Here is a 10,294-nt window from a genome sequence, read left to right as displayed (position 1 = left end):
TGTTTATTGTTTAACGCCGCACTCAGCAATATTCCAGCTATATAACAGCGGTCTGTAAATAATCGAGTCTGGACAGACAACTCAGTGATTGACATCATGAGCATCGATACACGCATTTGGTTGGTTGTTTAACGCCGCGCTCAGCAATATTACAGATATATGACGGCGGTCTGTAAATAATCGAGTCTGGACAGACAACTCAGTGATTGACATCATGAGCATCGATCCATGCAATTGGGATCAATGACATGCCTCAACCAAGTCAGCGAGCCTGACCACCCGATCCCGTTAGTCGCCTGTTACGACAAGCACAGTCGCCTTTTACGGCAAGCATGGGTTGTTGAAGATCTATTCTATCCCGGATCTTTACGGGCCAGACTGTGGTGGAACACCCTGATCTAAAAACTGCTTGTGTTTCAATTAAGATATTATTACTGTCACACCAGGGCCCATTTGCACAAAGTGATCTTAGCGCTAAGACTATTGTCCCCTATGTTAAAGTATGGGAGTCACGATCATCTCAGCGCTAAGATTGCTTTGTGCAAGTGGGCCCAGGACTGGAGGTGTCGGTCAAGAATGGAAGTCAATACCTTACAGTAAGTGTCAATGATAGATATTCCCCTGTACATTTCTAATAAGTATCTGGTTTCTCCTTATTACACCCCTTGAATATTCGACAGAAGGATTCTTTTTTCTTATGGTTTAAATAGGTGCAATATGGATGTAATGTTTTGTTGATTTCATTAACTAACATACAATGACAGATGTAAAAAAACAACAAGAAACCAATATCACAGTTATGCGTGATATCGGTCCACGCCATTGGGATCGATGACATGTATCAACCAAGTCAGAGAGCCTGACCGCCCGATCCCGTTAGTTGCTCTTACGACAAGCATAGTCGCCTTTAACATCAAGCATGGGTTGCTGAAGACCTATTCTACCCCGGATCTTTACGGGTCTATTGACATCACTGAGGTTACAAGACATTTCACTACAACTTGTTCGATCTTACAACAAGCATAGGTTGCAGATGACCTTTTCTAACCCGGATTTCATGGGTCACACACGCACACGAAACCTCACCCGGTCTTTCTATTGTTCTTTCCCTCTCACCAGAAAAAACAACCATCCCATCCACCTTTCAAGCGGTGGTCTGACCTACTCTCGCCCTACTGCCCTAAAGAGGGCGGGGTTTCGGGAGAACACGTGGCCCGTCAGCCCTTCCCTTCCAGCTATTGGTGTCACCCCTGACCCCTGGGGACTGGACACAAACAAGCCCCGTGTAAAGACATTTATGGGGTGGCTGTACAAGTATTCATAAGGCCCGTTGTAGAGCAGCTCCGCCAGTTAGTAGGAGTGTCGTCCAACAGTCGGTTGACCTGAGTATAAGATGCAGTCATTCACCTTTTTAGCCGCGCTTCTTACCGCCTGCTTTCTGATCATCCATGAATGCGACGCAGGGCAACGGAAGACATCAAAAGCCAGAGCCATGTGGAGAAAGACGTTTTTCTTACTAGGGGTGAAGAAAGCCGCATCTGCTTTATGTCGTAATATATTGTCTGTGGAGACATCTTGCAGGTCATGCAACTGTCAGGCGCCGGTTAATTATAGTTGTCGGAGATTGTGCACCATCAGAGAAAAAATCAGAAAGTGTGCCACAGAGTTGTTGTGTCCACCAACGACGACGGAATCGACCGCGGCGACAACGGCTGCTACGGCAACGTCGACAACAACGGCATCAACTTCGGCAACAACGGAATCAAGGTCGACAACAACGGCATCAACTTCAGCAACAACGGAATCAACGTCGACAACAACGGCATCAACTTCAGCAACAACGGAATCAGCGTCGACAACAACGGCATCAACTTCAGCAACAACGGAATCAACGTCGACAACAGAAATGAGTAAGTTAAATAGCGATGCATGACACGTATTAATAGCCTGTTTGTCTCTTTAACGACAAATGACTAAACGTTGACCCGTTTCCGTGTAGACCCGTGAAGATCCGGGGTAGAATAGGTCTTCAGCAACCTATGCTTGTCGTAAGAGGCGACTAACGGGATCGGGTTGTCAGGCTCGTTGACTTGGTTGATGCATGTCTTCGATCCCAATTGCGTGGATCGATGCTCATGATGTAAATCAGTGGATTGTCTGGTCCAGAGTCGATTACTTACAGACCCCCATATAGCTGGAATATTGCTGAGTGGCGTTAAACAACAAAGAAACAAAGAATCCATATCATTCTTCGCGCGGTGTATATCCTAGTAAGATAAACTTAAGCCTATTTAATTTTCCCAGTCGTAAAAATGCAAATATCCCGTTACTTGTCCATTTTAAATTATATACATGCGTTTGCATTGCTGTCAAATATACTACATATATTGTCTTTTGAGTGAGTGAGTATGGTTTTACGCCGCTTTTTCGTCACGATATGGCTGAAATATTGCCGATGTGACGTTAAACTTTAACTCACACACTCATTACGCCGCTTTTAGCAATATTCTTGCAATATCACGGCGGGGGACACCGGAAATGGGCTTCACACATTGTACCCATGTCGGGAATCGAACCCGGGTCTTCGGCGTGAAGAGCGAACGCTTTAACCACTAGGCTAACCGACCGCCCTATTGTCTTTTGACACATCACTAATGGATACCACTTAAACGTGTGGTTTATGCATGTCATCGATCCCAATTGCGTGGATCGATGCTCATGATGTGAATAAGTGGATTTTCTGGTCCAGAGTCGATTACTTACAGACCGCCGTCATATAGCTAAAATATTGCTGAGTGCGGCGTTAAACAGCTAACCAACCAACCAACTTAAAACGTGTCATTGAGCTTTTTTTTATCATGTCGGTTTTTATTCTGCTTTTAACAAGCAATGCATGATTAAGACGGGACTGAGAGCAAATGCCATTTATATACAAGGAGCCCGCAGAATGTCAGGCGATGACATAGAAGAATTTCCATGTGTCGTATGTGTTTCAGCATGTGGAGGATTCTGTGTTGGGGGATTCTGTCCATTCCCAACAGTTGGCACCTGCTCCGGGGACCTTACCTGCTGCAGCGTGGTCTGGTGAGCTAACAAGATGTTTTTTTAGCTTTTCAAAGTACAATATTCATGCGCAAAAATGTGTGTGTGTGAGTGTGTGCTTGTACTAGTCCTGACTGATGCCGATTTATAGTGCTAGCTCACTGAGATACCATGCTGCAGTTTAACATGAATAAACCACTCAGACACAGTATACTGACTCCGAGCCGACAAGTCCTTGTTTTAGCCCCTTAATGCCGAGCGCCAGATATGGTAACAACAAGTACCATCTTTTAACGTATCTTTTGGTATGACGTGGCCGCGGATCGAACCCCAGACCTAACGCTCTCCGGGCGGACGCTCTACCACTAGACCACGGTGGAGGTCCTGCGCGAATCTATTATAGAACAAGTTTTTCTATGTTCCATGCGAACGTTACTCCTGAACTGGAAATGCTCAAACAATATTGCATTTCCTGCTTCATATTTTCTACATCAAATCTTCCAAATATTATTTGTCATTCCGGAGAATTTCACATCACGGCAGGGGCGGTCGGGGGGCCGATTTGTTTAAGCGTTCGCTCGTCACGCCGAAGTCCCGGGTTCGATTCCCGACTTGGGTTCAATGTGTGAAGCCCATTTCAGGTGTCCCCCGCTGTGATATTGCTGGAATATTGCTAAAAGCGGCGTAAAATCATACTCAATCACATCACGACCTCAACTCTACGATGGTTCCATACTTACTACCTTACGACAGACAGTCTACCACTTAGACCGCTTTGTTGAACGATCATGTGGGTGTTGTAGTTCATTGCTAAACATATGCATTCTTCAGAGTAGACGGGACGAGATTGAAAGGCACGCCGAGAGGCAGAGGACATTGCATGACGAGGTGGATGGGCGGAGGACTGGACGAGGAAGATGGATGGATCAAGGGTAGAACAGGGCGCTGTGAAGATGAAGGACAGATTACAATGTGATGCAATGACATTTAAAGGTTGGATAGTTTTCGTCACTGTCATTGCGCCTTTCAAAACGTTGACTAGAACTTGTGACCACAGAATCTGTTCAGCTGATACGCCATCTTCCCGAGGCAAGAGAGTTAACTGCCTTTTAAAGTCCAGTTTCCACCCTTGCCGAACTAGGCTGGAATTACTGGGCTCGATCGTAGCGCCACCAGTGGCTACTACAAGTTATGTCCCTTCTAAGCCTCTCCTATGGACCAATCAGATTCCATCTCTCGTATCACTTGCGTTTGCTTTACACAAAATGGTGGCGCCGAGACGATCTGTTCGATAATCAATATCTATATTGTGATAAACGGGTCTTACATCGCGAAATGCATCAAATCACGTGAGTATCTTGATTAAAACATGAAAAGATTTGTAAAATATCTGCTGACAACGAGTTGGGGGTGCACATGTTTTGCAAATCCTGCAATCGACCGAAATCTGCTCGATAGTTTACGAACCGGATTTCGATTTCAGTGCGCGATTTTGATTGGTCTATGCACACACTCGTTAGTCCAGCCAAAATGTAACTCCATAATACCAGCCTAGTTCGGCAAGGGTGGAAACTGGACTTATATAGTCAGTTAACTCTCTTGCCTTGGGAAGATGCTGACACGCATGGTTCCCTTGAAGGCGACCCTTTGAGTAAAGACGCCGTATATTCTGCGGGTTCTATTCCTGGATGAACGTTTATTACGTGTTTATTGCACATCGACAGGTGTTTTATTTGGTTTCGGTTAGAGAAAACTACATGGGTATGAGTACCAGTTGAAAAGATGTAAAGAATCTTTATCTTTATTTCACATGTGTAAACTATTATGATATGCGTACATACGAAATACATAAGTAATTATGACACTTTTATTAAAATATTATTAACTGTAAATTATTACACTAAACATGTTTGTGTTATTCGGGCACTACCACAAGAGGGAGTCACGCTCTGTCCCAGACTTGTTTACCTGCCCTTAGCGCTTGCGCTCCTCTCCTGCAGCCACTAAGGGCAGGGTCCCAGTCTGGCTCTATCCGACCTATTTCCCCATACAGCATTTCGTTGCGGTAGACGTTGACCCATTTCCGTGAAGCGGTTCTGTCAGTCGAGAGGAACAGGGACAGGCTTACAACATATCGCTGACGTGGTTGGTGCATGTCCTCGTATCCAAAATGCGTGGATCGATTCTCACGATGTCAATAGTTGAATTGTCTGGTCAAGACTCTATTATTTGCAGACCGCCGTTATATAGCTGGAATATTACTTAGTGCGGCGTTAAACAACAATCAAACAAAATAATTATAATTTGTTTTTTGTTTCAAATAAGAACGAAAGTGATATTTTCGTGTACACTTCCCCTTTAATAGAGATGGAAGTTGTAGGCGATTGTTGATTGTTAGCTCACCGGGACCAAGGTGAACTTATGCCATACCATGGCGTCAGTCGTTCGTCCGTCGTCAGTACGTCAACAATGTATTCAAACGACTTTTTCTTCTAAGCCACTTATTGGAAATAAACGAAATTTGACTAGAGGCATCCCTAGGTGGTGGGGATTCAAAATTGTACAAATGGAGGGGCTGACACCCCAAGGGGCTGAGGGGCGGGGCCAAATAGGGGTAATTTGGCTATATTGCTTTAAACGACTTCTTCTCTGGAACTAAGAGATAGGTATCGACCATATTTGGTTGGAAGCATTCTCCGGTGGTGAGGATTCAAAATTGCACAAATGGAGGGGCTGACCCCCCAATAAGAGTGATTTGGCGTTATTGGTTTCAACGACTTTTTCTCTGTAACTAAGAGATGGATATCAACCATGGTTGATTGGAAGTATTCTCAGGTGAGGAGAATTCCCAATTGTACAAATGGAGGGGGGGTCAAAAAGAGTTTATAACTTGGACACAGTTAAGATCCCCAGTATCATAAGAGGAATGCACATATGCTACCAGGACTAGCCCTTCTGTTCATCAGGCCGGCACTCCCGATGTTAGACTCTTCACTATAACTTCCAAACCGATATCATCCCCACCCTATAATAAACAGATAGATTGTATACATGTTTTTGTTATGAAGAGAATAATAAATTTATGCCAATAGGATTCGCCCTGGGGTCTAGCCTTGCCTCTGGAAACTTAAATCCTGGATCATAACGTGGAAGCGGTTCAGATCTTTATGCTACATTTGTATCTAGAGAAATACACGTTCATGCTGTCAGATTTGCCATCCACCCCTTTTAAATGCTATCAGAGTCAAAATTACGAATATTTGCAGTATTATATACATGTACAAATGTACAATGTATATTTTGTCATGATTGCGTAAATATCCAGGTAAGCGATACAGACCCTGTAGACCTCTTGTTATAAACAGGGGGCACGGGTGGCCCAGTCGTCTAAGGCGCCGCGATTCGCTTTGCAAAGTTGCGTCCCTTCGACACGCCAGAAACCTATGATTGTGGGTTCGAATCCCGGTTCGCCCCCATTATGCTTCTAGGTTTGTCAATACCCTACCCGTGCTCGCGGGTTTCACCGAAGTGGTAAACGTCTGAGACCTGCGTCACTTCGGGTTTTCCTCCCACATTAAGCTGACACGCCGCGATATAACATGCATAGTGTTAAAAGCGGTCTTTAAACCCAACTCACTCACTCACTCTGGCTCGGATGAACAGGAATGAGTAAAAATTCATTTAAAGTAATCCCTCCAAAGTTAAGAGTGTTGTCCAGACAGATATATACTAAGTCCATTTAAGTAACAGCAGACCCGTGAAGATTCAGGGGTAGAATAGGTCTTCAGCCACCCATGCTTGCTTTAAAAGGCGACTATGCTTGGCGGCTAACGGGATCGGGTGGTCAGGCTCGCTGACTTGGTTGATACATGTCATCGATCCCGATGTCAAGATATCAGTCACGGGATTGTCTGGTCCAGACTCGATTATTTACAGACCGGCGTCATATAGCTGGCATATTGCTGAGTACGGCGTTAAACATCAAACCAACCAAGTAAGATTATAAAGGAATTAAACATTAGCAACGTTAAAAATCAGTTTTTAATCAGATTAAGTGAAAATAATCAAATGTTGAAGTCTTTTTTAAGAAAATGATAAACTCCAAACATATTTTATGACAATGAGTAGCAATAACCTTATTGATAACGAATTCAGTGTCAGACTTCAGAGGGAGGAAGTCACCTACACCAAGAACATAAAAACATCACTTCATTTAACCCCACCCCATATAGCACACCCACACTCATAAAAACCTGGGTGAGCAAAGCCTGCTTCAAGTTGCTAATAATACTATTAAGAGCTTCCCGTGTCTGTTGGGCGAATGTTTTTGTCACCAGTTTAATCTCCAACAATTGACAGGTTAAGCAGAAAATTTCTGATAAATGTATCAGCTCACAGTCCTTATAATGTCGGCATTGAAATGTTTTGCGTCTATTGATGTCTGACCCCGAAATTTCCCCTAGCCAGTCCCGTGCACGTGTCATGTTAAACGTCGTCTTCAGTGACCGTCATAGTATATGATTGATTCTGCTACGTTGCAAAGGAGTTGTTTTTGGATTTTGAATTTTAGCCACGAGTCTCTAGATACTTGGATATTTGTTTGACGTATTTACCTTGTACAGGACCCGTGAGGATTTCGGGGTAGAATAGGTCTTCAGCATCCCATTCTTGCCGTTAAAGGCGACTATGCTTTTAAAAGGCGACTAACGAGATCGGGTGGTCAGGCTCGCTGACTTAGGTTGATGCATGTCATCGATCCCAATTGCGTGGATCGATGCTCATGATATTAATCACTGGATTGTGTGGTCTAGACTCGTATATTAACAGACCGCCGTCATATGGATGGAGTATTGCTGAGTGCGGCGTAAAACAACAATTAAACCAACCAAACCAAATCACATTTACAGATGTTGTGGTCTCTAAACATTTATAACATACGGTAGACAAACTGATTTGATATATGTAAACGTTATGTTCCAATAACTGTTTTTTTTATTTTCGCATTTTTTTGCCTAATATTTCACCTGTTTACACATTTTTTCGCTCCGTTCATCCTTTTTCAATCAACTATCATCCAAGCAGTAATACATTGAATAGGTCTTCAGCAACCCATGCTTGCCATATAAGGCGACTATGCTTGTCGTAAGAGGCGACTAACGGGATAGGGTGGTCAGGCTCGCTGACTTGGTTGATAGATGTCATCCGTCCCAATTGCGTGGACCCGTGAAGATTCCGGGGTAGAATAGGTCTTCAGCAACCCATGTTTGCCATAAAAGGTGACTATGCTTGTCGTAAGAGGCGACTAACGGGATAGGGTGGTCAGGCTCGCTGACTTGGTTGATAGATGTCATCGGTCCCAATTGCGTGGATCGATGTTTATGATATTAATCACTGGATTGTCTGATCCAGACTCGATTATTTTCAGACCGCCCTCATATAGCTGAGTGTGGAGTTAAACAACACACCAACCAAAACAAATCATTGAATGGGGACTACATCGATTCTATTTTAGTCTTTTTCTCGGTGTATCGTCCTCGTACGATGTTGCCTGGCATTGTGATTTGGTTGGTTGAGTGAGTGCGTGAGGCTGCACGCCGCTTTGAACATTTATTTCACCCATAGTGTGTCAGGTTAATGTGGTAGGAAAGCCCAAATGTGGAAGAATAATATTTTATTAATATATAAACCAAGTCAAATCGTGAGAAGAGCTTTGAAATCAAATCATGCACAAGGTATAGTTAAATGTGTGTCACTTATAGTCCATTCACAAAACATTTCACGTTCAAGAGGAGCTGACAAAACACGAGGGCTTGTCATCAAAGACGCATGGACTCCCAGCACTCGGTGGCCGGTGCCATAGAAACAGGAAGTACAATACACCAGGCTGCTGCCCATAGTTAATTGTCCCCCACATTCACCCCTGGCATACAATCTGGCGCTCTGATGTCGGTCAATGAGAAACTTCCCGTCTTAAAACGACCATGGTCCGTTGGTTTTCGCACATTCGCCAACACGTACAAAACAACTTTGTTTAAAGCATTTTTGGGGTACGAGGACTCATTTCATCTAGAAGGAATACATTTCACACCGATCCTTTTACCTCATCTGAATGAGTCACGTGAGCTTAAGTCGCGGCCTGTTGGTTTTGTTTGTTGATTAACGCCGCACTCAGCAATATTCCAGCTATATGACGGCGGTCTATAAATAATCGAGTCTGGACCAGACAATCCAGTGATTGACAGCATGAGCCTCGATCCACGCAATTGGGATACGATGACATGCATCAACCATGTCAGCGAGCCTGACCACCCGATCCCGTTATGGTCGCCTCTTACAGCAAGCATGGGTTGCTAAAGACCTATTCTACCCCGGATCTTCACGGGTCGAAGCAGGAAAGAGGACCCTTTGTGTATCGTGTCATATCTCCACCGTAGCTGTGGGACAGAATATGGACCACGATATTTCATAGTAGTTTTCTCGAACGACTAGACGATACCGACCCACATATTTCAATGTGTAGCTTTAGGACCAAAAACGTTACGTCCACAACAGATGTGGAGCAAGAGGCTGGCAGACTGATCTATCCTGCCTGCTGCCGAGACCCGGTGTGAGGAAAATGTGAAACATATTTGACCCGGTGTGAGGGAAATGTGAAACGTATTAGACCCGGTGAGGGGAATGTGAAACGTATTAGACCCGGTGTGAGGGAAATGTGAAACGTATTAGACCCGGTGTGAGGGGAATGCGAAACGTATTAGACCCTGTGTGAGGGGAATGTGAAACGGATTAGACCCGGTGTGAGGGGGAATGTAAAACGTATTAGACCCGGTGTGAGGGGAATGTGAAACGTATTATACCCGGTGTGAGGGGAATGAGAAACGTATTAGACCCGGTGTGAGGGGAATGTGAAACGTATTAGACCCTGTGTGAGGGGAATGTGAAACGTATTAGACCCGGTGTGAGGGGAATGTGAAACGGATTAGACCCGGTGTGAGGAGAATGTGAAACGTATTAGACCCTGTGTGAGGGGAATGTGAAACGTATTAGACCCGGTGTGAGGGGAATGTGAAACGTATTAGACCCGGTGTGAGGGGAATGTGAAACGTACTACACCCTTAATGAGGTGAGGTGAGGTGAGTGAGTGAGTTGGGTTTAACGCCGCTTTTGACACTATTCCAGTTATATCACAGCGTGTCAGCTTAATGTAGGAGGAAAGCCCGAAGTGATGCAGGTCTCAGACGTTTACAACTTC

The 10,294-nt window shown here is 44.4% G+C and overlaps 1 protein-coding gene across 1 annotated transcript; it reads left to right on the top strand.

The window, feature by feature from the left end:
* The first annotated feature begins 1,393 nt into the window (after positions 1 to 1,393).
* On the top strand, positions 1,394 to 3,088 carry LOC139449070 (uncharacterized). The gene is made up of 2 exons (XM_071230536.1): positions 1,394 to 1,910; positions 2,997 to 3,088. Exons 1-2 carry the CDS (start codon positions 1,394 to 1,396, stop codon positions 3,086 to 3,088), a joined length of 609 nt encoding a protein of 202 aa, XP_071086637.1.
* Positions 3,089 to 10,294: the final 7,206 nt, after the last annotated feature.

This window comes from Haliotis cracherodii, unplaced genomic scaffold (assembly GCF_022045235.1).
Source record: "Haliotis cracherodii isolate W230 unplaced genomic scaffold, xgHalCrac1.p SCAF_7, whole genome shotgun sequence".
Lineage (NCBI taxonomy): Eukaryota > Metazoa > Mollusca > Gastropoda > Lepetellida > Haliotidae > Haliotis > Haliotis cracherodii.
Note: the sequence above shows the minus strand (reverse complement) of the source record. Positions and strands in the feature narration are given on the sequence as shown.

What these genes read in the sequence shown, in the direction of transcription:
- LOC139449070 (XM_071230536.1), top strand. Translation starts at nt 1,394, where the DNA reads ATGCAGTCATTCACCTTTTTAGCCGCGCTTCTTACCGCCTGCTTTCTG. An exon ending in AACGTCGACAACAGAAATGA is followed by an intron (nt 1,911 to 2,996) that starts GTAAGTTAAATA and finishes TATGTGTTTCAG; the next exon opens with CATGTGGAGGATTCTGTGTT.